Source organism: Oenanthe melanoleuca, chromosome 3 (assembly GCF_029582105.1).
Source record: "Oenanthe melanoleuca isolate GR-GAL-2019-014 chromosome 3, OMel1.0, whole genome shotgun sequence".
Taxonomy (NCBI): domain Eukaryota; kingdom Metazoa; phylum Chordata; class Aves; order Passeriformes; family Muscicapidae; genus Oenanthe; species Oenanthe melanoleuca.
The window spans coordinates 69,309,372-69,337,263 of NC_079336.1; the positions used below are offsets into that span (position 1 = coordinate 69,309,372).

The 27,892-nt window shown below is 42.6% G+C and overlaps 1 protein-coding gene across 3 annotated transcripts in view; it reads left to right on the plus strand.

The window, feature by feature from the left end:
* Positions 1-27,497, plus strand: part of TRIM67 (tripartite motif containing 67) — a 33,206-nt gene extending 5,709 nt beyond the window's left edge. For 2 of the 3 annotated variants that reach the window (XM_056487608.1, XM_056487610.1), the window contains 9 exons: positions 444-539; positions 4,350-4,472; positions 5,717-5,827; positions 7,946-8,105; positions 14,989-15,134; positions 17,923-18,061; positions 19,026-19,329; positions 26,300-26,462; positions 27,432-27,497. In XM_056487608.1, coding sequence (XP_056343583.1) covers positions 444-539; positions 4,350-4,472; positions 5,717-5,827; positions 7,946-8,105; positions 14,989-15,134; positions 17,923-18,061; positions 19,026-19,329; positions 26,300-26,462; positions 27,432-27,497 — 1,308 coding nt within the window. The remainder of the gene's footprint in view (positions 1-443; positions 540-4,349; positions 4,473-5,716; positions 5,828-7,945; positions 8,106-14,988; positions 15,135-17,922; positions 18,062-19,025; positions 19,330-26,299; positions 26,463-27,431) is intronic. The other variant, XM_056487609.1, reaches the window with a different exon arrangement.
* Positions 27,498-27,892: the final 395 nt, after the last annotated feature.

A 27,892-nucleotide genomic window follows, 5' to 3' on the forward strand; every position in this document is an offset into this window, starting at 1 on the left:
AGTGCTTATCAAGTTTGATAGGATCTACCACATTGATAAAGATTTCAGACTTGGATGAAAAGGAAGTGTCATTTTGGAAAGTACTTGGGGATTTTTCAGCATGACAGATGCTACTGTGTAAGTGTAAGACTACAACTTCCTTATACGTGTGGGTAGCTGTCTTACAAAAAGGTGTTTTGACTTACCAAGTTGCTGCAATAAAGTGGAATGTGCAGACACAATACTTGACTGCCCCCACATGCATATTTCACCCTCATTAAATCTGATCACAGTAAAAGTCTTAACTATTCTTTTCTAGCACAAACACTTTGTGGAATTAGGAATACATGTAACATGTGTATTTTAGCACATTATTAATCATCAAATCCAAGGATTACTAAGAAAAACATTTGCATTTTATCACTAACTTTTTCTTTTTTCTCCTCCCTTTTTCTCGCTTGCAGGCACAGCTGTCTCAGGCTTTAAATGGTGTTTCAGATAAAGCAAAGGAAGCTAAAGAATTTTTGGTTCAGCTGAAAAATTTATTGCAGCAGATCCAGGTAATTGTAGAATATTATCTGTTTTGATAATACAGTAATCAATAGAACAAAGTGAATAATTTATTTGATGACTTTGTCTCCTGTGCTGTTCTCATCTTTCCGGGAATCATCTGACCTTTCCTGAATGGATTTGCTAGGAAAAAATTATTCATCAAATAATGCCTGCAAGCCTCTCTTAGCTTCTAGATTGTTTGCTGTTTGTTGCAAAACGCTGATACTCAATACTGGACATCTGAGCTGTGTTGATTAGTGTTTGATTGAATCCATTAGTCATGCTTCTAGGCTCCTCCCTGGCTGCAATTGCCCGAATTTGGCATTGAGGATAAATTCTCATTTTAACACATTCAAAATTCACTACTAGCTTTTCATCTTACATTTTCTAAAAATGCACTAATTTCTGCAAAAAATCCAGTCAACCTGCCTATTGGAGTACTTGTAGGAATGTCTTACACATACTCAAAAATACAGGAATATTCTACTGAAAAAACCCCAGAGTAACTGCTGCTGAATCAATGTGTCGTTTATTGGAGCGTAAGTTATTTTCATGCCTGTAATCGTCCAGATTTAATAGTCAGAAAAAGGGCTCATAGTGAGTGCAGTAATTGAGGGCACAAACCCAAAATGAAACAAGCCTTAATTTCTATCAAATTTAGACTCCACTCTGCTGGAGGTCAGATGATGCACAAGGTCCTTCTCACCCTCTGGAGTGTACCTGGAAATGTTCCAATGTAGTTTGAGCTGCACAGTGTCCAGGAGGGAGCACTGGTTTTCTGCTGCAGCAATGCTCTACAGCCATGGGATATGCTCTTCAGCAGCCTACTCTGCTCATCTTTCATCAAGTCCTGTGCTTGTTAGTAACAGGAAACCAAAGCAGAAGTTCAAAAATTTATCATTTATTCATTAAAGTATTCCACTTAAAACCCCAGAGGATGAATTAATAGCAGAAGAGCTGCCCAAGCTCTTGGGTTGCCTTGGGGCAGCCTGACTACCCACCCTCACAGTCTCCCATGGCCACAGGGAAGGGAACACACCAAAATGAGAAACTGGTAAAATTAAAGGACATTTAACTGAGAGAAACCAGTGCAAAGCCACTGACTGGCACCTGTAATGTGCTGTATTTTGGCTATAGTGTGAGCTTTCTCTCAGCTGACTTACCCATTTAACAGTTATGTAGCTCAGCTAGTCTGTTCATTTAGACTTTTTTCACTGTCCAAGGAGAAAAGACAGGCACCACTGCTCTTCCTATAGGTATGAACAGCTATTTTAGAATGGGATAACCCATCCAAAACAGCAGCGTGTCACCAATCTTTCTTGAGTCATCTAGCTCCATTACAAATTTATTTTTCCCTCCTGAAACCTAGAAGTGGCCCATTATGACTATTTATGACTATGCTGTAAAATCCTTTAATGTGTTTCAATAAAATCACTGCCAAATTGCTCTGCATAAGGGAGCTGCTACAGTTGGATCAAAAGACCAAGCCATTTATTTGATGCTGCTCATTGCTTAAAATGCTGGAAGAGAGCTCAGAAGAGGAAATTATATCCAGCAGTCCTCTAACATTTAGCCAAGTCTGGGCACAAATTGAATCTGACCCTCATGTGTTGAGCCAGTCTTCATCCTGAGCCTGAGCAAAACGTCGATTTTCAGCAAACCTAAACAGCAAGACTGATCAGCTGCATGTTATATCCTGAGTAAAATAAGGCAGGGGCATGGCTCCAAGATGATCACCCACACACTTTAACCCTTAAGGAGCTCCCTGGAGTGGTTTCCTCCACAGTGACAAATTGCACTCTTCTCATGCAATGTTGGAGCAGCCTTTGATGGCAGCACATAGCAGGGAATGCTCCTGGTAGTCAGCTTTGGTACAGCCACACTCTTCAAGGGGAAGGGGTTTAGAGGTGTCATGAGCCAATCTGTGCCTTTTGACATTTGGACAAGAAACAGTTGTACTGTTATTTTGTGGAGGAACAGATGAAGCCTTTGTGCATAGGTTTATAGCCAGACACACAGAGCAGGTTATTTACAGTAGAAATCTTAGGATGGTTGCCACACACACATATGGACAATTACCCTTCAGCAAAAATGTATTTTAGTAATACTTTTACACAAAGGAGCAAACAATATGTACATTTTATTTTCCTTTCGCAGTGCACGGCACACCAGACAGCCATCCACACTCTATCTGCTCTCTGAGTTTGCCAGAGCTAACAGGAACTGTGCTTTTATCTTAACTGGGGCAGTTTGCAAATTCATAATCTACTTTTCTTTTCCCTGCTTTCCAGATCTGTTGTTTCCCCCTTTTTTTTCCTGCCTTTCTCTTCTCTGAGGTCACTTTTATATCTCTTGGTCTTTTCTTTTCAGATCCTGCCTGTTCCTCATTGCTCCTGTTGCTTCCTTGCTTCTCCTTGTTGCTGTCATGATCTGATTTTCCCATTTTCCCATCTGCTGTAACAATGTCATACTTTCTCACTCGAAGGAGGCATATCTCCAAACACCCCATTTGATGTGTGAGCAGAAAATGAGGAGAGAAATGATGCACTGCAGCCACCGGCTGATTCAGGCTCTGTGCACAAACCTGCACTGAAGAGTAACGGGGTGGAAATGGGCTTAAGGGGGAGCTGGGCGTGGTGCAAGGCAAGGAGGGAGAGATGCAAACAGGAAGAGTCCAAGACAAAGCTGTGAGCAGGAGCTGAGCCGTCTGGTGTCTCCCCACCACCAGCTAAACCCCCTCTAAATCTCGCTGGCAGGGCTAGGATGCAGTGGGGCATCCCTAGGAACACTGGCCTGCGTCCATCAGCTGGAGAATGGGATGCACAGGCCATAGTGAGGGAAAGGAGTACAGTGCTGAACATTTTGAGCTCAGAATAAAGAAGACAAAGCAAATGAGTAGAAAATAAAAGCAAAAGAGCTAAGAGATAGTAGTGAGTTAGGGGAGTACAATGGCTTAGCAAAGCAGTGCTTCTCCTTCAGTACATGTTTAAAATCTCATATTTAGTGGTGTTGGTTTGGTTTTTTTTAAATTGGGGTATTTGGGAGGAAAGTTGATAGCAGACCTAAACATTTCCTTTGAAGAGGAGCTTGAAAGTTTTCTCCTTCTAGTCTGATTAGCAGAGGAGGTGAGGGACTCTTCCTTTGAATGGGTACTACAGCAGCAGTTCCAGGGATTTATGTAATGCTAAATTGTTCCCAGACCCTACTAAAGGCTCAGTGGTGTACACCTCATGCTGGTTTCTGCCTAGCAAAGAATTTTACCAAAATCTGAATAGAAACTTGCTTCTTTTTTTAAGAGCTAATCAAGCACATAGCTCTACAGCCAAATGCTAGCTATTTTAAAAAAAGTACTCAAAGCAAAACACAAACCTTGGGGCTTTGTACCTCATTAATTTCCTTGTAATAAGGCAGTAGACCAGATTCTGGTCCATAATTCTGTTCTAATTGCTGTGGTACAGAGCCAGTGATTTCAAAGTTGCTACAGTGGGATAATTAAAACAGATTGGAGCAGAATCTTCTTATGTATGTATACACTATGTATGTTACATTTAGCATTTCAATTATGTTGTACTACATCTGTTGTCAGGAAAGTGCCAGTAAATCCAGGTTTTGAATAAGACCATTTGTGGTGTGGCATCTTACTGTTCCATTTTATAGCATGCAGCTATTACTGGTACAGCTGTAATGAAATTAGAAAGGCAACAAAAATGCTGAGGGTATTGAAAGGAAATATTTTCTGAACAGAAAAGAAGGTATGAGCAATAGCTTAAGCTGTGAAGTGTGCTTTCTTTGATGGTTTTGGCTCTGCCTGGTTGCAGGAGAATGGGCTGGATTATGAAGCCTGCCTTGTGGCTCAGTGTGATGCCTTGGTTGATGCTCTAACACGGCAAAAGGCAAAACTGCTCACCAAGGTCACCAAGGAACGGGAGCACAAGCTGAAGGTGAGCACTCCTCTCATCAGCTCAGCACAGCTGCTGATAGATACCTGGTGTGTTTTGCCAAGTTCCCCAGCCCTTTACACCATGACATCTCCTAGTAACCAAATCCTGAAGTCCTTTAGCAGGTTCCAGTTCAGCAGTTTAATGGAACTGTGCCTGCACACGTTAAATGATGGACATACTTCAGCAGTTTGTAGAACCAGCCATCAATCTTTATTTATCTGATGGTTTGGGGCTATCTCTTGAGAGGTGCTTATCAGTGAAATGTGTATGGTTTGGATTTTGGACCTTCTGCCCGAGTAAACAGTTGTGATTTTGATATCTCCTTGAATTTTTAAATTCAGGTAAGCCACCTCCAGAAATACATGAGCTACTCAAAATCTATTAAAGAAATGTAGTAAAAGGACATGGCAAGAAGAAATCTAAAATGGTTGAAAAAAGAGGCAGACAAGAAATATTTAAATAGACAAATTTCTTTAAATGCTGATCTTTATGTGATTTTGAGGTACTATAGTACCATTCACATTAAAAGTAACTAAGAGAGAAGGAAAAACTGAAGTGGATTATTTAACATATTAGTTAACAAAATCTACCTGAGATCTGCATTCAGCTTATTTAACAAGAACCAGAACTTAAGACATACTGCTGACAGACAGCAAACCCTGCAGCTTGTTGCTGTCACAAGTTGTCCTACAGAACACAGTGCTGTTAGACCTAGTCCACGGCCATGTGGCTGCAGAATCAAGCCCAAAATCTGGAAAAATGGAATGCAGCTATTTTATTTCTTAATTCCAGCAATGTGTTCTCAAGCAGAGCAGGTTCAATGATAAATTGTGAAGAGAATGTTAGGGTATGATCTGAGAGAAACCACTTCAGCAGTTTGCCTCTAAAGTGAAGGGCTTTTTAAAAGCTCAGATGTTAGAGAAAGTGTGACTGGAAATGTGAACATTGCAAATGCAGAGACATGTTCTGTGCCCTCTTTGCCCCAAGCAAGCCTAATCTTTGAGCAATTAATCTGCTCTGAAAATTGAGATTCCCTGTGCAAAACATTTTGCCAAGCTAATTATCAGTATTTACTATACAGAGCAAGTGAGTGAAGCTGATGGAGATACAGCAATGGCCATATGGCAGCTAAATTAAGCATGGATTTAGCACACTCTCCCATTCCTGGTCTCTTCTGAAAGAATTTTATACAATTCACTGCAAGCTGAGGCAGCCATAGAATTGTACTGATGTTTGTTTTCCAGGTTGTTTGGGACCAGATAAATCACTGTACACTGAAGCTACGCCAGTCAACTGGGCTTATGGAATATTGCCTAGAAGTTATCAAAGAAAATGATCCCTCTGGGTTTTTACAGGTATTTTTCTTCCTAATGATCTGTGAAGAAAAAAAAATAGAAAAGAGAATACTTTAAGCTAAGTCTAAAAATGTGTAGCTTTGTTAATTAGCCCCTTCCACCTGCAAGGCATGTTCACCTTAACTACTATAAACACTGTTTAAAACTCAGAGAGCCTGGTGACTGCATGAGTGTCCCAGCAAAGAGGACATTTTAACATCTTAACAAAGAGGACTTTAACATCTTCCTGAGGTGGGGAGTTAGTGGTCACACCACTCCCCTAACTCCTGCTGTCTTTCATCTTGCCAGCCCTTCCTTCTGGGCTGAGAGACAGATGCTATGCAGTTAATGATGGCTTTTTGCAGAGTATTATTTTGTTCTCATCTGAGAAACCCAACACAGGGCCCCACAGAGCTTTCTGATTAATTTGGAGAGGTCAGTGATTCAGCAGAGTAGTACTTCTCCCCGCTGTGCTTCTACCCTTTGCTTCCCCATGTAAGAGAGTCCTTTCAACACCTGCCCTGTAAGAAAATCTAGTCTGAAGGAGCTTGCATGTTGCTTTGCTTCACTGAGATTATAGCATCAAGACCTGTGGCAGCTCCAGGTACCTTTTCTTTTCAAAATAATTGCCTTAATTTGCAGGATATTGTTTCTTAGGTGCAAAAAGTGAAAGTGTCTATTGATGAGACAAAACATAACGGTGTTATTTTCCTAAAAATTATTTTTCTTATTCTAATATGTTTATTAATTATTTTATTGCCTAAAAAGAAAGATACATAAAAAAAAATTGACTTGCACACGTGAATGCATGAGTGTCAGGGGTCTGTCAGAGCATCCCTAAAAAACAGGATGAGAATTAGCCAGCCTAAACCTATTAGCACTCCAGACTGATTGTCACTGTCATGTCTGGTCTCAAGCAGAGAATGGAATATGTGGTGTAGATTAATCTCAAGATTACACAAATTTTAATAGGACAAATAAAACCTTCAGGTGTTAACCACATGCTATCTAGATATATGCTTTACTTTCTTTCCAGCTTGCTTTCCCTGTAACTTTAGTTGCTTCAGTTTTTGCAGCCCTCCCTTTATAAAGAAAAAACCAAAAAAACCAAACAATTTTTGTTTTTACTTTTTCCTGGTTTATCTAATGATGCTTTCAAGGCAGCCAGCAGACACTCAGGCACTGCATTACTGTGAGCAAGTACTCCTGCAGCCAGGATACTGAAGCATGGCCAAGGGATCCAGCATCCCAGTAAGTGACTCTGAGGTTGCAGGAGGCTGTGGGATGCTCCTCCACCTACTGCACAGGCTGATTAGGAGCTGCTGAAGCAGGGGCTGAGACAGAAGTGTCCTCAGTAAAAGTAATGAGGAAAAGTATCTGAATTCTTGCAACAAAGGAAAACTCTCTGTTGCACCCGGAAAAAAATTCTACTCCCTGTGACTTACAGGAAGTTCATTGTCAGGGACTCCAGATATCCAAATGGCAGCTTCACTGAACTCAAGGGCAGTTGAGTTCATTGATGTCCACAGAGGCAGGATTTAGCTTCCAGAAATGTCTGTTGTGATCATTTTAGTTTGACTTTTGGTCTGACTGTCTGTGGGCTGAGCTAGAACAAAGCTTTAAAAATTAAATTCAGTTTTGATGTAATGGTAGAAAATCCATCATATATGTGAAAATCTATCTGACAATTCATCACCCTCACTGTGAGTAATATACACCTTCCTTACTATTTGATTTTTTTAATCCTTTAGCTTTCATCCACTGAATCATCTCTACTGAATGGAGAGACTCAAACATTTAAGCCTCTCTTTGTGCAACTTCCTTTTAAGCAGGAGAGCAAAAGTAGACCATGCAGATCAGAGAAGAGAGTGCAGAATTATATGTGGCATTCAAAGGCATGACACACAACATAATCTGAACAGGCTTTATAAATGCAGTTTTTACTTTCCTAGCCTGAGATTTATCTTGAAAAGACAAGATGAAAGGATGCAACATAAATGGACCTCGCCCCTTAAACAACCAGATCCCATCTCATCTGTTTTGCTATCTTAATCCTATTTGTGCTGTATCTCACAGGCATTCTGCCATTTTTAATGTGTGCATCTGCCATTTCATTACAAACCTGGTACTCTCTTTCAGATTTCGGATGCTTTAATCAAGCGTGTTCAGGTATCTCAGGAACAGTGGGTCAAAGGAGCCTTGGAGCCCAAAGTATCTGCTGAGTTTGACTTGACTCTGGATAGTGAACCTTTACTGCAGTCAATTCACCAGCTGGATTTTATTCAGATGAAATGTAGGGGTGAGCTTCTATGATTTTCCTTTTTCTGTTTTTCATGCTTGTGTTGAAACAGTGCTGGGAGATGTGAGGACACCGAAGGAGGAAAGAGGAATGACTTGAATTTACTGGATAGTTTTAAAAGGTTTTCAGGCAAATTCAGGTTTGGAAAGGTGTGCTCCCCTCACTTGTATAATCTTTAAGTGCATCTGGCATTTATATGTGAGCTGAACAAGCTCAGATAGAAATAGCAGATGCACTTAAAGATTGTAAAGATAAATTCTACAGAGTAGGGCTTTGAAGATTAATAAGACATGAGCTGCATGAAACTTCATGCCATTTTGTAGCATTCCTCAGTTTGACATGGTTAATTCAAGATACCAATTACCTCTATCTTGTCAGAAACAGCTGAAGTGGAAAATAAATGTTACACATATACACACACACATGCTTGAATGGGGGGAAAAAACCCAGCCTTTGACCTTTGACTTGTATCTGGACTGTGCTGCAAACACATCTTAATAAAAATTCATGAGGAAGAGATTCACAAGGGGAAAGTACCATGGCTGTACCACGCAAGGGGAAAGTTTCTCCATGGTTATACCATCCCATGGTTCCAGGTATCTGGATAAATCTGATGGACAAGCTAGAGGGAACTGAGGTTAAAAAACGTAGCTAAAAGAAGAAATGGATGAACAGGACATGCCACTAACATTAAAAAATGGAAAAAAAAAAAAAAAAAGAAAAAAAAAAAGAAGGAAAAGTAACATCATGAGCTTGTACTTGTAGTGTGGCTAGTTTATACAGGATGAGAACTGCATCAGAATCAGATATATCTGTAGAGCAGTTGGGTTTGAAAGCCATTGTGGTCCCTGGGAATGATGTCATTAGCTTTTCCCAGTGGTGTTTCAAGCCTTAATTATACATGTGGGTGACAGGATAGAGGCTGCCAGAAGTCAGTGAATGGGTTAAGGATATTTGTGTAGTGATGTCAGATGTGCTTTTTTTTGTTGTTGTTGTTTTAAGCAAGCATAAAGAATTTTGTTCAGTTTATGTGTTCTCTCTGGGCCTAATTCTGCATCTAAGACACCCAAGATGAAGTAATTAGGGTGGATAATTTGGCAGATATGTGGTGCAACAGTGTACAAACAGTTAAAGGCCAGAGTCTGCTCACCAAGAGTGCTTTGCATCTTGGCATAAACAGGCTGTGTTAAAGTTATTCAGTAAACTTCTGCGAACTGCTCCTTTGAAATGTTGTCAGACAAGCAAGTGGAGTCAAGAGAATGAATATCACTGATAAAACTCCTCTGAATGCTGTCTGCACTTATCTTTATAAAATCAGTTTATATTTAATGCTACCCATATTTATTGTGGAATATATTTTAAATTAACCCCCCCCCCCCCGCCCACTTTCCTTTACAAACATATAAAAAATTTAGTTAAACTAGTCACATAGATTGCTAATTAACCACAGGTTACCTGAGGTGAGACCGACTTAGGTATTTGGCTTGTGGACATTCACTTGGCATTAAGCTTGAAGACTTACAAAAATTTAATTGAGCCAGATTCACTTGTGCTTTATGAAAGATAATGTTATCTGCTGTGCTCTCATTTATCATAAGATGGCAGGGAAGCTCTAGCAGTGAGTTAGGCACAGTCTGAGGAGCAGAGAAGACAGGACCTTGTGCAGCCCAAACCTGTTCAGAGCTTCCAAACACCCTTGGCTTTGCTCCCCAGAGGCAGGGTTAGCCCTCAGGAAAGGCTTTTGCTTGAGCTGTCTTGGTCTTGACCAGGGATTATCTGCTGCATGTCCCATCAGGTTGGTCAGCACAACTGGTGTGACCATGTACACACCATGCAAAGAATAGTGGGAAGGGAGTTAAGTTGGCCACCATTCCTTAAGGTGCATCAGGGATGGCATTATTCCCTTCACACCTCTGTGTGCCCAAGCAGAACAAGCCACTGACCAGCTCCAAGCTAGCTCTCATAGCCATTGGGGACTCTTTACTGTATGGATGTGCATTTGTCTTCCTCCATTTGTGACAGCAAGTCTATTTCCATTTGAGCATCTCAGTCTGACACTTTGGCCTGACCTTTTCTTTCCTGAAATTTTACTTCTATGACCTCAACCAACTCTACATTATATTAGAATCATAAAATAATCTGGGTTGGAAGGGAGCCTTAAGGATCATCTGGTCCCAGCCCCCTGCCATGGGCAGGGACACCTTTCACTAGACCAGGTCACTCAGAGCCCCATCCTGCCTGGCCTTGAACATTTCCAGGGGTGGGGCATCCACAGCTTCCCTGGACACCCTGTTCCACTGCCTCATCACCCTCACAGTAAAGACTTTCCTCCTAATGTCTAATCTAACCCATCTCTCTTTCAGTTTGAATCCATGCTCCCTTGTCCTAATACTACAAGCCCTTGTTAAATCTCCCTCTCCATCTCTCTAGTGGGCTCCCTTTAGGCACTGGAGGGCCACAGTCAGGTCTCCCTGGAGCCTTCTCTTCTCCAGGCTGAGCAATCCCAGCTCCCTCAGCCTTCCTTCAAAGGAGATGTGCTCCAGCTCTCTGATCACCTTTGTGACCCTCTTCTGGAGCTACTCCAACAATTCCATGTCCTTCCTGTGCTGGGAGCCCAGGAGATGGATACAGTGCATCAAGCCACTGACCATAACTCTTTCAGTGCAGCCATCCAGCCAATTCCTTATCAACTGAGAGGTACATCCATTACAATTCTTGCCTTCCCATTTTAGAGACAGGGATGTGGTGTCATGTGGGACAGTGTCAAATGTTTTGCAGAACTCCAGGTAGGTGACACCAGATCCTCCTCCCTCATCCACCACTGCTGTTACTCTGTCATGGAAGGCCACCAAATTTGCCAGGCATGGTTTGCCCGTCTTCAGATGCACTATTTGCATTTTCTCATGCAGAGCGGTCTTCCATCTAGAAATATAGGTATCACAGAGTAATCAACCCAGCACTTCAGGAGCAAGCAAATTAGTTGGGAACATCACTTTGATGACTGTAAGGAGAAGCTGCAGTTGCATGGGGATGTTTTGCTATTTATCACCATGAACACTGGAACAGATTGCCCAGAGAGGTTGTGGCATCTCCCTCACTGGAGATATTCAAGAACTGTAGGGACACAACCCTGTACCAGGTGCTCTAGGATGTCCCTGCTTGAGCAAGGAGGTTGGACCCCTGTGGTCTCTCCCAGCCTGACCCATTCTGTGACTCTGTGACTTGCATATTTCTGAGCATCCAGTTTCACAAAGAAAAAATGTGTACGTCTCTCTTCACCTTTGCTCTTCTTTCTTCAATCCTACCTACACCAGCACACCAACAAGTCATCAGTCTTTGCCAATTGTTGGTGTTAAGGTGAGTGTTATTAAGTCATTTTACTGGCTGATCTGAGAAGAGCAAATGCTTTAAAGGTGTCAGTAAAGGAAGTTTTGGGGACATCTAGGAGAATAGGGCAAGCGTGGTTTTTCCAACTGTAAGTTGATTTTTTCCCAAAAGATTTACAATGTAATATCTGTGTTACTGTTATCAGTGCTTAGTACATAACTGAGTTTCTATTTTTTTACAAACTCTGACCTCATTCAACCTCATTGAGCTTGCATGGGTCATTTAGAATGAAAGCATGCTTGTAAGTAAACATTGGTTCAATGTGTTAGACAAAGAAGAATGAGAATTAGAACAAATGACATTACATTTGCTTTGATGACATGTTCATCATGATGATGACATTACTGATGCACTCTCTATAAGCACAGATCTAAAACTCATCTCAAAAAATAAAGATCATAGGGTTCTTTTTCTTTTTTACAGAAAGTTTGTAAGGCACTTGCTACAGCAGTGACTCAGGCCATTCCAGGGCTGTACTGAAGTTTTGGAGGAAGTCAAAGTTTTCTTGTTTTGGAGGGTCCCATTCTTCTGGTGCCTTTAGCTCTTTAAAAAATAGTTGGGAAGGTGAATGACATAATTGTATCACTTGCTTGTCAAGAGGACAAAAGACAACATCTTAGAGCAATGTGTTTTGGGAACTGCTCAGCTGACAAGACACATCAGTCAGTGTCACCTCTCTTATCGAAGACTGACCTGAGTGAAGCACTTTTAAATAGAAAGACATTATTCAGACTCATTAATAAGTCCCACTGTGCCAACACAATATAATTTCTCCCTTTATATTTTTAATATTTTCCTTCAAAAAATCCCTTGAGAACTTTAAATTGGTCAAGAAGTGGGACAGAACTGTAATTTAACATCTAAGTTGTTCTTTTTCCTGGCACATAGCCCATATTTTTCTTTTCTTAGCCCTATTCCATTGCTTGTTGCTGTGAAGTACATACCAGTGTCCCTATTATTCAACTCACTTTGCACTTTCCTATGATTTTTACAAGTGCTTGTCTTTTCTCCTCCCATAAGGAATTTGAGATCAAGGCAAATCTCTGCCCATGCACATCCAGTGGAGGAAGCAGGAGGGCAGGCACAGAGAGCATCATGCAGCAAAGCTGCCCAGCTGCTTGGAAGGAGCTTCTTGCCTCTCCTTCGGGAGAGTTGTGCAGCTCAGGCCACAGGCTGGCTCAAAGACAGCAAAAGGCTGATATGGATTACTCACAAAGCCTTGAATATCCAGCAACACATTAAAGAAGCCAAAGCACTTCCCCATATTTTGTGAGATTCTCACACATTGGGCCAAAATTCACACTTCCACTGGGAAGTGGGAACAACAGCACTCTACTGGATGAAAACATATTTTATTCCTAGACAGCATCTTGTTTACATAATAAAAAGGGAACTGTAAAACATATACCCTCCCTCAAAAATTCTGTTCTTTTTTTTCTGCATTGTGCATTACATAAACAGTTCCTAAAAGCCTCCTATTTGTGTTCCTAGGAGTTAGGAGGTTTTTTTTAGAAGTTGAAAAGGTTAGCGGTTTATTCAGAGGTGAAGGGGCATTGTCTACTTTGCATCTTATAAACTTCAGGAATTAGGTTGTCATCTAGTCTTAGGTTTTCATCTAGGAGTGTCAGAAATGGGGAGGACTAGACAAATGCCCCCTGAGAGGGCAAACCAGCTAGCAAAAGTGGCAGGAGTACGGATGGCTGACAGAGCCCTGTCTCCTCCCAGGCTCATCAGTCACCAGGAGCACATAGGCTAACAAACACAGACAAAACTCTAAACTTAAAATGGTTCACCTAAAAAAATCCCATTTCCTCTGAATTCCTCATTTTCAGGTTTTTGAGTCTTGTCACATTTCTATGGCTTCTCCAGACACAGTGTCTCCTAGAGAAAAGTCTGAACTTTCCACGTGAGAAAACAAGCAGGTTTTTATTTATGACACCCTCTGAATCATCCTTAAATATCAAGGAATAGGAACAAGGCTTCCTTTTCACAGAAAATCCTTCAAGAGCTAATTTATAAAGCTCTTTTGTTTCATTCTTCTGGGCTCCCAACCATCTGCGTTCACCGTGGTGATGGATAATGCCAGCGGAAAGCCGTGGTAGCTTCTGCACTGTTTGTCACAAGTGTGATGTTGACTTTCATGTCACTTCCAAAGTGGGGGTGAAGCCTCAGCCCTTTCACACAGTAGCATCCATTTTCCCACAGTCTGCTTGGTACCCAGAACATGAACAGTCTTCTTTTATCCAGAAACGTAAAATAGGAAGAAAGGAACAGCTCAAGGGCTTAGCTCTCACACAGACAGAAGGAAGAAAATAAACTGGAGGGTCAAAGCAGAGTAGATAAAAGAAGAGCAAACTGAGATTGTTAAGCCAATGAATTTTCAGAGCACTCAGTTTCTTCTGAGACGTGATTGAGCTTGGCAGAAATGATATTGAGATATTGAATGGTGAAATAAAGCCTTGGGCAGAAGATCAGGCAGGCTCTGTGCATCACTGGCATCCTACTTAACCTGTATGGTTTAAAATGCATAAGAGGCATATCCAGAAGACTAAATTTTTATTTTATGATTGCCAGGAAAGAGTGAACTGTGAGAGTTTAGTTGTGTTTAGGAGAGGTTGGATAGAGGTCTCTTGCCCACAGAGACACAGCTGAATGTTTTACTCTGTTTCTTTTTATTTTTAAGATGCTGATCTGATAAACAGTCTCTTGGTGTTTCTTCTGAGCAAGGCACTGAAAAGGCATCTTAGTAGAAAACTTTGCACTTGTGATTTCCTTGAGGAGTGTCCTGTGATGCAGAAGTTCCTTTTGCTACCTGAATCATGGGATTTAGTTAAAGTTTGCAAACAGAACAATTTGCTTCAACAGTTTATTTTAAGTATGGTTGCCATAAAGATAACATACCCAAGGTGTTTTTGGTGAAAAACTAGGGGGAGAGGGAGGGTGGTAAATTAGATTTTTTAGACCCTCCACAATTGTAGTGAAGAATTGTTTTCCTGCTGTTGGTGGAGTTCAGGCTGTCTCTCATCTGTGCTGGGAGGAGTGGCTGCTCTTCTTGTTAACAACCCAATTCTTTGTTAATGCACTGGGTTCCCTGGCAGCACTGCATCTGCCATGCCACCCTATGGCCTGAGACACCCCCTGCCCCTCCTTTTGGGGACAGTGGGTGCCCTGGTGTGAAAAAGAACTCGTTCAGACAGTGACTCCTGGGAAGGAAACCACACATGGATTCCCTGGACTCTGGTTCTTACGAAACACGACAGTCAAGTCCAGATATGTTTCTGTTTACATATTTCAGTGAAATGATTAGTCTAACTGGGTAACAACATTTTGTTATGTAATTTTACTGCCTTTTATTTCAAGGAAGAGAATGGACTCTCTTCCTAACAGCACTGTCTCCCCACAAGGGGAAGGAGGTGAGCAGCTGCCATACTGTTTATGGCACAGACTAATGGGGTAGGGCAGAGTTACACTAACCTGTACCCAGTTCCTGTTTCAGTGCCACCTGTCCCATTACTGCAGCTGGAGAAGTGTTGCACCAGGAACAACAGTGTGACACTGGCCTGGAGGATGCCACCTTTGAGCCACAACCCAGTGGAGGGCTATATCTTGGAACTTGATGATGGAGATGGTGGCCAATTCCGAGTGAGAATTTCATTCAGCATTTATTTGTGTTTCTTTGTGTGTGAGTTTCCTCCAGATACAGATTTGTTTCTGCCCGAGGGTGGGGAGAGGGATAGGGAAGATGTGGGTTGTCAAAAACATCCCTGATTCCATTGTGTTGGTGGAGAAAGCAGTGCAGATGCTGCTTAATAGAAGGACCACTGGCTTAGGTAGGAAGTTTGTTTGAAGTTATTCTCAGGGCTCTTGCAAAGAGGGCCTGGAGGTATCCCCAGAGTGGAAAATCCCATAGGAAGTGGTTCATTGCACAAACCAGAAATTTCTATGAAGCTCCTACTCTCATCTATCTGTAGCACTCTGTTTCAGCTGCTGACATTCTTGGTCCAGAAATGCAACTCAATCTTTCCTGATTTTCTGAGTAAAAATATGATCCTGTGTAAAAATACAGGATTTCTAAATCTTTCCCCTGGGAATGGATGAGACCAGGCTGGTGGAAGCTTTTTCCACTGTCACACTGTGATGGAATTGATATAAACACAGAAAGGCTTCCTAAGTGCTGTCCTTCCAAACCCTCTGGGTGATGCCGCAACATGATGCTCCTGGTTGCAGGTGCAGGGTGCTTATGTGCTTCCATACTTTTTTGACACATCCTGAGAAGCAAACTAGAGAAGCAATTCAATTAGCTTTCTTCCAGCCATGTCCTCCTAGGAGCTGTGGCCCTTCTGCCTCAGGCAGGCTTCATGCTCCTGTTGCTCAGGGCCAGGCTGGCCCAGTGCTTTCCCTGGGGGCTGGTGCCTGGAAAGCATCTGGAGATCATTGTGGAGTACAGCTGCTCTCTTCACAAACAGGGAACTTTGCCAAAAACATGTGATGGCATTTCTTCAGGAGCTGCAAACTGGCTCCTCCCTGGAAACCTAAAGATTTCTCAAGCTGAAAATGTCTTGGCATGGATCCACCTAAGGAACTGCCAAACCACTCCAGCCATAGCCAGCAAAGGTGCCTGATTTGGACACTCCTCATTAGAAGAGGCAGCAATATTGACAGGGCATTTTGAAGAGGGCACTGTGGTTTTTGGAAAGTCTCCTCAGTTCCTTGGTCCAAGTAACATTTCAAAGGGATTTGGAAAGGCTGGTTTCCACTACTGAAAGTGTGAAAAGGTACTTTTGTGAACGGCTGCTGAGAGCTGCCAGTATAGTCAATGCTAGTAGGTAAGAGGGTTATCAGTGTGTGATGAATGAAGAGTTACAATAAGGTTAGAGTTCCAGTATCTTTTATCCAGTTTATCCAGGATAAACTTTTTAAAGCATTCATGGCTTGGGAATAACAAGATTTCAGGCTGGTGAGTATCCAAGCTCATTTGTGTGGGTGAGTTTTGTTACTGCCAAAGGTTTTGGACTGCCAGCAGTGCCATGTTAAGATTTTGGACTGAAAAAGATAAAAAACCCCTCAATCCTTAAAAATGTAAAGTGATAACTTCTAAGGGGAATGGTCTGCTTGCTGTGGTAGAAACAGTTTTACCCCTTGAAAAGAGAAAAGGCAAGCTTCTTGACAATGCTGTTTCAATAAGGGTTTGCTGACCTTTTAAATGGAGTATTTTGTATCTAAAAGCAAAGATGTTGACTGCATTTTATCAGTAGTTGATGGGTGGATTTAAAGAACATCTTTGTAGAAGCAGAGAGCATCAACCTGCATAAACTGAAGCAGTGAACAGTGGTAAAAATGAAGTGCATTAAAAAATGTGAGAGTTGTTCAACAAATACAATTTTTTTCATAGTCAGTATATCTTATAACATGGAAGTAAACTAAGTTATTCTATTAAAACTCTTCCTTGTCTCCATGAATGATCACCAGCTAACTCAGGACCCAAGAGATTTTGTTGTTTGTAGCAGCCACCATAGTAGCAAAGAGGACAAACATGTTCTGGTAAACTTAAGCAATTCCTTTCTGATTCATCACTTCACTTTGGGTTTATATGAAAGAGCCTTCATTATCAGAACTATTCCTGGGCATTGCTTAGGTCTTAACTGAACTGGGATTTGAATGGTTTGCTTAGTGACAGGTTTAAGCACTTTGGTGCCTTTGCTAACATAAACCTACAGATTTCACAGATTGAGTGAAATCAGAGGTGGAAAGGAATTATCTTTCAACCTGCTGCCAAGACAGGATTTTCTAGGCTTCTTTCAGTTCATCGTATCCTGCATAATCTGATTCTCTTCATTGGTCTGCCTAGATGTTCCTCCCTCTGAAATATTTCACATTACAGAAGTACTTGCTATATGATAAATATTTGAGGACTTTTTGGATGTCTCTGTTTCTAGATACTGTTTCATCATGTGGTGCATGTAATCCTAATTATTAGGAGATAATTTTCTTCTGGATCTGTGTTTTCAGGTTTCAAAATTATGTTTTAACCTAGGCATGAGATAACCTTTCCAACAGAACTAAACTGCACTAGTTTTTTTTATTCTTATATTCCCCCCTTTTTTGTCTTACATAAAATAGTGGCCACAGTGTGTCAGATATTGGGACTACTCTCCAAAATAGTGATTTAGAGTAGATATTTAGGATAAGAGGAGCATTAACATCTTTTTGTGTTGCTCCTTATTGCTTTACCCTTCCAGCCTCATCTTCGCCTTAGTTTGTCCAGTACTAACCATCCTTGAAATCCTCCATGCTGTGGCTGTATTATAACAGCATAACTCATACATCCCAGGAAACAAAGAGAAGCTGGTCACTTCTGGCTTATATTTAGAAGTTTTAACCATGTTTAACTATGTCCCTCATTCTCTCTCTCTCTTTTTGGAATGTTTAGGAGGTATATGTTGGCAAGGAGACTCTCTGCACCATCGATGGCCTTCATTTCAACAGCACTTACAATGCCAGAGTCAAAGCTTTCAACTCCTCGGGCGTCGGTCCTTACAGCAAGACAGTGATTTTGCAGACGTCGGATGGTGAGCTGGGGGTTTGCTGCTTCCTAAATGAAAAGCTGCAGGTCTCAGTGGCAGGACACTTTCATCCCTTTACACCCATTAATGTATTTGACACCAACTGGCATTTTCCATTATCAGTAACAGTTCAGGCTTCGAGTTGTGTAATTTTAGTTGGCTGTAGAAGTCTAGGGTCTAACTAAGATACTTTCTTTAGCGTACAGAAGCAGTTATGAAACTCATGGAATGTTTTTTGTTCTGCTCTGTCTCCCTTTCTCCGTATATCTTTGGGATTTGCCTTTTTCTTCACTACTGCTTCAGTTTCCCTGCAAGGTTTGATAACAGAGATGGGAATTCATGCTTGTTCCTCTGTAATTATACTTGACATCCATACCGACATTACAGGAAGTTCATCTTCATTAATGATATTGTAATGAATTGAGAAGTGCATGCTATTATCACTTCCACTTTTATGCTGCGTTGCCAAAATAGGCCAGTATAAAATATTTATACTTTAAGAGCTTTTGGGGCTTTTTTTGTCATTTTAAAAAAAACCCTTCACTTTGATAAACTAGTGAAGTCAATCCTAACCAGCATGGGCACAGCTAATCTCCATTTCCACTAAAGGTGATCCTGAACCAATTAACCTACATGAGCAGTTTCCATGTGAAGGAAAAGCCTTTGTCTCCTCAGTGCCTTTCTTGTTACTGTGTGTGGACAGAACGTCGCTACCCTTAGCAGCTAAATTTCGGGGGAACAAGCACAGGTAATGTAAAGCACTTCTGAGCTGAGGAACAGCAGGGTACCAGCTCAGATTAATCTTGTGCAGCTGCCTAGAGTAACAAGGAAAGATGGTCTTTATTACCTCAGAGTGCAGAGGGGTCTTTACAAGGGCAGAATTTTATCCTTCTTACTGCAGTAAAGCAGACACCATTTGGGCACAGCCCCTCCTGATAAAATCCTGCCTTTTCCTTTTGTCCTCCCCCAGTGGCGTGGTTCACCTTTGACCCCTCCTCAGCTCACAGAGACATAGTGCTGTCCAATGACAACCAGACTGCCACCTGCAACAGCTACGACGACCGGGTGGTTCTGGGCACCGCAGCCTTCTCCAAGGGCGTGCATTACTGGGAGCTGCACGTGGACCGCTACGACAACCACCCGGACCCCGCCTTCGGCATCGCCAGGATCAACGTGGTCAAGGACATGATGCTGGGCAAGGACGACAAGGCCTGGGCCATGTACGTGGACAACAACCGCAGCTGGTTCATGCACTGCAACTCCCACACCAACCGGTGAGTGCTGCGGGCTCTCCTCCTCACAGACTGCTTCTCTGCCCTGCTTCAGGGGCAGGGGTCTCTGCAAACCATTGTCCTGCTTTGAATGACAGCTGTCTGCCAAGAAAGGCAGGAGCTTCACCTTGAAATGGAGAATGTAAACCCCCCTCCCTCCAAATTATTATGATTTTGAAATTAAGGGGCTCTCAGGCAAAGATATGGGAATTAGGAATAACAGTTCTTTACTAGGAAAATTAGAAGTACAGTATTACAAAGAACAATCCCAACCCTGACAGAGTCAGAATACAGCCTGACCTGACACCCTGTCAGTCAGGGTGTTGGTAGCAGTCCCATTAAATGGTGGCTACAGTCCCCCTGCAGTGGCAGACGTGGTTCAGCTGAAGCAGTGCTCATGCAGAAGGTGCAGTTTTCCTCTGAAGGTCCAGGGATGATGTGGAAAGGTCCAGTTTTCCTCTGGAATCCAGTGGAAAAACAGAATAACTTGCTGTTCAAAATCTCAGTTTTTATCTAGGTAGGAAAGGCTTGGCTTCTCCCCCTGGCTGGAGCATCTCCCAGGGGGATGATGTAATTTTATCAGTCATACAGTGAGACTGAATGGCCCAGCAGCAGATGATATCTTCCTGGAGGGAGGATGGGTTGTGGAAAAGATAAAGATAATTGCTTCACCTGTCTTAAGGATGGCCCATTAGCAGATAATATGTGCCATGGAGATAAGGAATCACTACCCCACCCGGTTTTAACAGATGTGATAGAATACACATTCCCGGCCACATCAACCCAACACAGTCATCTAGTCCAGTTCCCAGCTAAATGTACTCATTTTATTCCTTCTTGAAAATCACTAGTGGCAGTGATTGCACCTTGACAGTCCATGTTGGTGTTTGTTATTGTCACTGTAATCAGTTTTTCACTGAGATTTTGCCTAAATCCCCCTTGCTGTGATGTAAACCCATTATTGTGTGTCCCACCCCATAAGTAGACAGGGGCACAGCACAATGGGATGCAGGACTTCTCTCATTGCTGGAGGGAGAAAGGTGGTTAGTTCTCTTCATTAGGAGGAGTATTGGCTGCAGATTGTACAGTAATTAGGCTGCAGGTGTTAGTTTCCAGTCCTGACAGCTATTAAGGGTTTTGCTGTAGGTCACACTGAGGCAGATTTGGATACAAGAGGCTGTTTGGCAGTGAGGACTAAGTGACAGCTTTCATTCCAGTGAGCCATTGTACCGAAGATCTTTGAAAAGCACCTCAACTAGTACAGCCAGCTTAGACAGGTGGATTTCAGAATGCCCCCAAGCCATGTTGCCAACCCTCTCTCTCCCACCACTCAGAGGCTCTGTGTTCTCAATGCAACTGAGCAGTGGAGAGATGTGTCCTAGCTGCAGGGACCTGCAGGGATGGATCACACAGAGAGAACACCTGTCAGCACAGATCCTGTGTTGTGCTGACACGGTTGCATGACTTTCAGTTCTAGGATAGTTACCTCTGCCTAGTGCTGGCTTCTGTTTCATTGAAGTGATGCCAGGCTGTGCAGGGGACACATGGTTCACTTTGCTTGAAGGTATCAGAGCAGAACTGCACTGCTCTCTTTCTGTGACCCATGAGAGAGTCAGCCTTAGCTGAAGGTCAGTTGGGTACTGAGACCCTTGAGATCTCCTCTGGAGAGGATTCTGAGTCCCTTGCTTACTTTGCAAAATGGTGTATTCATATACCTATCCTACCACAAAAGGAGATTGATGTATGAGTAAAGTGACTGACTAAGGATATGTAGCAGGTCTGTGGCAGAGCTGGAATCAACTTCTGTTTAGTTTTCTACTGACTGTCCTAGCAGGTCTTCCACTCTCACTGTTTCGGGTGTTTTTCTTGTTATACCAAATGATTAAAACGACGTTTTGCAGTGATTTTTAAAACACTGAAATGCAGGTGTCTACTTAAAGAGATAAGATTATGTCAACAAGCACTGTATCCTAAGGTTGGTTGTAATGTCTCCCATTGAATAACCATCTATACTCTACAGCATACCTGTGCTTTAAGTAAGTACACTGCAGTTGCTGGGAATTTTTGTTTGCAACATGGTTTGATTTTGCAGTTCATTACAGATGGAAGGGCCCTGTAGCTGGATCCAAAGCTATCTGAAGTCGCTTGGATTGTTTTCCATGGGTCCAAAGACCTTAGATCATGACCTAAGACAATATAGAGTAAAATGACATCAGTGTAATAAATATACCGAAAAGTTCTCTGTCCCTTTAACATCTTGATTCGATTCAGGGCGGAAGTAATGTTAAGCTGTATTAATTTTAATGCTCTGTGGAACAGCTTATGTTTTCTGGAAAAAAGCTGGCAACCATTCTGTGCACCACTGTCCCAGAAACCTATTTTATGGACTTGGTCTTTGGCATGCTCCTCCCGGCAAGCAACACAAAGCTAAGAAAAAGCATTTTTCTGGGTAGCACAAACAATGGAAACACTTAGGATATCCAATCATCCTGCTTAATCAGAGTGCTTTCTGTTGATGGTAGATGCCAGTTTTTACCTGATGAATCACAAAGGCATGTGCAAGGCATGGATAGACCCATGGAATATCTGTTCAGGGAAGTACACTCACAAAGGGCATGTAGTCTTATGAAATCACATGCGCTTCAATGAAATTAGGTCTAGGCATTATATTTTTAACTGTGACAGTCAACTAGGTCAGGTTTTTAACTCATTAGCTGTAATAGTCTTGTGGAAACAGTTTTTGCTGCCTATTTGTTTTTCCCCACTGGACATGAGTGCATGACAGCACAGCATCACAACCCAAAGCGAATTCATTGTCAACTTGTAGCCTCTGGGATGTTATTGTGATGAAAATTACACCTTAGTAATAGCTTCTTGCTTCCTAATGTTCATGAGAATAAATTAGGGTAATTAATAAATGACTAGTTTCAAGGGTCACCTGAGGTAGAGCTTGAAAGACTAATTTGAGTGACCTGTCACATTTAGAGGACTTTTCTGTTCCTTTCACTCACAGCATTTGGATCTAGCACGACTTCAGTACTGCTGGAAGGGGCATGAACAGAAACAGAGGGATCCTTCTGAGAACAGGTTGAGGAAACTGGTTAAGAAAATATTTTAGGGCAGAGATACAGGATTGGGAGGCACCTTTAAGTCTTGTTGCTCCCAGAAATCTGAGCCTGGGAAAATCATGGAACAGGGACGAGATGCCACCCAGAGGGACCTGGACAAGTTCAAGAAGTGGGGCCATGAGAAACCTCATGGGCTTCAACAAAGAAAAGTGCACAGTCCTGCATCTGGGTCAGGGCAGGATGGAGGATGAAGGGATGGACAACACCCCTGCCAAGAAGGACTTGGGGGTATTGGTGCTTGAGAGGCTGATCATGATCTGTCAGCATGCCCTTGCAGCCCAGAAGGACAACTGTATCCTGGGCAAAAATTGGCAGAGGGATGGAGCCTCTCTCCTTTGAAAGAAGGCTGAGGGAGATGGGGTTGCTCAGCCTGGAGAAGAGAAAGCTCCAGGGACACCTGACTGTGGTCTTTCAGTACTTAGAGGGGGTTATAAGAAAGGGCCTGTGGTGCTAGGACAAGGGGAGATAGTTTTGAACTGAAAGAGAATAAATTCTGACCAGATATAAGGAAGATATTCTTTTACAATGAGGGTGGTGAAATACTGTGCAGAAAGGTGGTGGATACCCCATCCCTAGAAACATTCAAGGTCAGATTGGATGGGCTTTTGAGCAGCTTGACCTAGTTGAAGATGTCCCTGCTTTTTGCCGGGGCTAGATGACCTTTAAAGGTCCCTTCCAACCCAAACTATTGTGAGAGGTGCTGTATGCCCATTGACAAGAGGCACTGACATTCAATGCAATAGATCTGTTCCTTGGCAAAGTTCCCAAGAGCAGGACCACCAGGTGCTACAGGCAATACTCCAGCCACTGCAAGTTTATGGAAAGAAGGAGATGTAAATCACATTGAAATATTTTATACTGAAAAACAACAGAAAGTTGAAATCTAGGCTATTTGCATTTTAATCTTAAAAGTCCCTTACAATCAGGAGAGTCTCTTCATTGGCTTCAGAGATCTCAAGAGCAGGTTTTTCCATCACACAAAAATGCTACAACTGAATGAAAAATGCTATCACTGGCAATAGAGATCATAAAGTTGTTAAGATGCTGTAAAGCTAGCACTTAAACTATTGTTAACTGAGAGTTGAACTAATTATTCAGTTTGTTAAATTGTTCACAAATTGTTAAGATGTATTTTCAAATAATCGTGAAACTACTCTTCTTAATCCCTCAAAACCATTCATGCAATCATATTCTGCATATTTTCAGCTATTGCTGAGAGCATCTAGGAATAACAGCCTCTACTGCACAGGCAATGGCATTTTTCATGGTAGCCAAATTCCCCTTTCTGTACTCTGACCTTCCAGGTTTTTGCACAGCACTTCTGCACTCAGGACTTACTGTTGAACACAGAAATCAAAATGTGCAGGACAAATGGGATTTACTTGAAAGAATGAAACAGTGTTGCCTCTCTTCAGATTTGGGTTGTCCTTTAATAAATACTAAGTATTTATTAAGGGAGTATTGCAACAAAAAAGTTGTATTTTCCTTTCACATGAAAGGTTACTGGGGTTGTGTGGTGTAAGTGTCATTAAGTAGCTTTAAAATGCATTAAAAGGAGCAGGTTTTTTACATGGTGCCACAGAAGTGTACTGGGAGGGAGCAACATCAGTTTGTCTCTTGAGCTATTTGGCTTCTTTTACCACAACAAAGGCATTTATTAGAAAAATTATCCTGTAATGCTCTCTAAATGGTGTGCCTAAGAGTGAGGAAATCTATTGCATAAGATTTCTCATAAAACACTCTCCTCCTACAGAAGGCAACCAGGAAAATAGTCCAAATAGTGCTGGAGTCCTCCAAGTGGTGTTCCCAAGGAAAGCATGGGATGCTGAGTAAGAGCAGCTGTTGAGCCCCAGAAGTCCAGCCTCCCTTGCAGCAGTGTGGGGAAGAGCTCCTGCCTGCTTCTGCCCTCCCTTAGTCCTGCCACAGCCAGTTCCACACTGCAGGGCAGGAAAGGGGCAATCTACCTGCTGAATTCCTGCAGAACTTGGGGCAGGAATAAAGGGAGAAGGGCCCCATCCTTCTGCTCTGCCTCTGCACCCCTGTGGCTCGTGGAGGGGCCTCAGCTGGGTCCTGCCCTTGCCTGGGCTGGAATCTGCAGCAGAATCCATCCCATCTGTAGTGGGGCTGTCCCCAGGGGCTGCAGAGGAGTCACTCAATGTCACTGTGCAGCCCACAGCTAATTAGCCCATGAGAAACAAATTAGCTGTCTTATAGGGAAGAACATCATCCTCTCAAAAATGCCAAGTTGCTGCTTCTGTTTCCCTAAGAGAATCAATGACATTTAAAAGGATGCAATAAAATCCACTTTAAGCAGGATATAAAATGGGGTGTCCTACAATCAAAGCTGTTCCTAAACAGGGAGAAAAAAAAAGTAATTTACTTGTAAATAGCTCCAAATCATAATACTGTTTCTTCCTCATAGTGAGTTTTATGATTCAGGGTTTTTAATAAAAACAGTCTGTATAGTGAGATATCCAGGGTAGGTAAGCATCTTAGGTTTTGATGGAAAATAATTTATCTTGTAGTTTTGGAGAAGAGTTCAGGGAGAAGCCTATTAATGCTTATAGGACCAGAAATCAAATCAAAGGAACCTGAGAACAGAGAATTTTCACATCTCTCAGAGTCAACCTGTGATTCTTAGCTATACTGTTATTGTTTGAAGAGCTTTAAATGAAGAAGTCAGAACAGCTTTGTATAATCTACCTTCAGATGAAGTGCCAGGTGCCACTTTTGGTCTAAAGGAAAACAGTTTGTGACACCTAGTGGAGGAGAGGAAAATTTCTTACCCTGCATTATATTCTTTGTAATCATATTCCAATGCCCACCCCCTTTTTTTTTTTAATGTTTTGCCTACCTATTGTGATAAATTTTAAGATCAAATACTATTCATCTTGTGACTGCTGTGTGCCTGAGGCAAGTGCATGGGACAAAAGACAGCTGCTTCCTTTCCTACTGCAAATTACTTGAAATCTGATTTGCCCTGACCAAATTGTGTCAGGCTGTAAATCCATTGCAGAGCCCCATGATATCAGCAGAGTAGCAGTGCCTGTGGCCAATCTGCATATCTAGTGGATATTTTTGCTCAGTGCTCTTTAAAGTAATACTGAGTTTGCCTAACCCCCAAGTCAAAGTGCATTAATGTCAAATCACCCAAGCGTGTAGTGGCTGGCTGAGTCTGTCCTGGCAAGCTCTGATACCACTGTAGCTCTCAGCAGCTGCTCCTGACACAACCAATTATCACTGCTATTAGTAACTGTGCCTGCACACTCGAGACAGCTCCCAGTCCCAGAGCTGAGCACCTTGTCCATCAGAAGCTACACTTAGGCCTAACCAGTCCCAGCTTTCCTTCCTCCCCTCCCAAAACCACTGTCTGTTGTAGCTGTGCTGGCTCCCTGGGCTCTGGAAATCTGGGTACCCCTAGAGCATGCCAAGCTGTCAGCAGGCATATTGATTAGAAATGAACACCTAGCAAAACAGCTTCCTGCTTTTTCATTTCCTGCCATGCATCACTTCACTGTAATAGGGTTACTCAGAGGTGCCATGTCTGCAGGACTCCACTGGCTCACATCCTGATTTGTCATTAGCTGAGGGGACCTGTTAGCTCTGGACTCCATTTTCACCTCTTAAATTGCAGTTGTAGAAGAGGTGAATCTAATTTCTCTTTAGGATCCCGTCATTAAGCTCCCATGGATGTGGGATAAAGGTGTTGATCAGTCATCACCAAATGCCTCAGGGATAATCATTTCCCTGTGCTGCTCCCTAGCTTGGTAAGGCTGGCTTGTCCTAGAGAGAGCAGCACAGTGCAGCCCTCTGCCTTCACCAACAACGTGCCCTTTGTACCTTAGGACCGAAGGAGGAGTTTCCAAAGGTGCCACCGTGGGTGTTCTCCTGGATCTGAACAAGCACAACCTGACCTTTTACATCAATGGGCAGCAGCAGGGGCCTCCAGCCTTTGAGAACATCGAGGGTGTGTTCATGCCTGCCTTGAGCCTCAATCGAAACGTCCAGGTAAATCTGCTGCATCCAGCCCCACTCACCCTTTCCAAATAGAGGAGCTGAAAGCATCACCCGTAGCTGCTCAGCACAGACAGGGCTTCTGTCCTGCTCAGGCTTACATCTAGGCTGCTCTACTTTTTGGACTACATTTGACCTTCTGCCTTGCCTGGCCAATGTGAGGAGTAATGCTGTAAAACAAGTAGAAGTACCTGCACACACTAATTCCTGCTCTGATTTTCCTGTGATGCTCCACTTGGAAAGCAGTGTCTCTAAAGTTCTCCCCTGCCAGTTTAACTAAAAACCGCCTTAATTCCTCCTGGATCTCATGTTTGGAGATAATTAACATTGGCAAATGGCTGAAGTACGAGCAGCACACTTGTAAGGAGAGCAAAGGCAACATAGGTCAGAGAATTAGCACAACAGAGAAGACCCAGTCAGCACATCATGTACACAGCTCTGTGTACAAGAGGTTTTCCTCTTGGAGGAACTTTCTTTAAATATAACACATTTTTACTTCAAGACCACAGCTTATGGCTAGAAACTGGTATGGTATAAGAGAGAACCTGTGGAAACACCCAGGAGCCTGAGGACTGAAGGAGGTCAGCTTAGGTCAGGCAGGACCAAGACAGCCAGGGTGGAACACTCATCATGTACATGGGCTGCACTGTGTGACCTCTGTCCTGCAGCACTGAAGGTCCCTCATCCCATCCACCTTGTACCTAACAGCACTTCTGGATACCTACAACTGCTAGATTTGGGAAAGGATACAGACAGCTGGTTTCTTGGTCCCAAAATATTCAGGAGGAAGGAGACTTGTTTGTTTCAAACATTAGATATCATCTCCATTAATAGTCTTGATTTAAACTTGGACCTGCAGTCCCGCAGCCCTTTCCATGTCATTTACCTGCACTTTGCCTTCACAAATGCTCATTGCTGAGGATGTCTCAGTTTTGAATCTAATGTTATTTCTTCTTTGTGCAGGTGACCCTGCACACAGGACTGGAGGTGCCACAATCTGTAAAACAACCCAAGTTGCCCAACAACTAGTGAAGCCCCGACTGACACTGTGCTGGATTCTGTAAGCTTTCTCAGTGTGTTTTGGCACTTTTCAGTGAGTCAGTAAAAAAGCATCCTCTTCCCTGACTTAAACACTGTGCAGCATGCTGCTCACCAGCTGGTTAGAGCTAGGCCACTCCATTTTCAGTTTAACAGCCATAGCAAGCACATCCACTGGACTGGCACTCGACTGCAGATGGGTACCTGAACATGTCTACTCTGCGTTGCATCCACACGTACACTCGTGTGCACACACACACACCAACACATCTCTAAAGCAAAAGGTTAAATGAGTGTGTTTTCTCTCTCATGGCTGGATTTGTGCTGAAGTATTGGGGATGCTGGAAAAAATGGGTGAGGCTGAAGGACAATGGATGTTGGAGCAG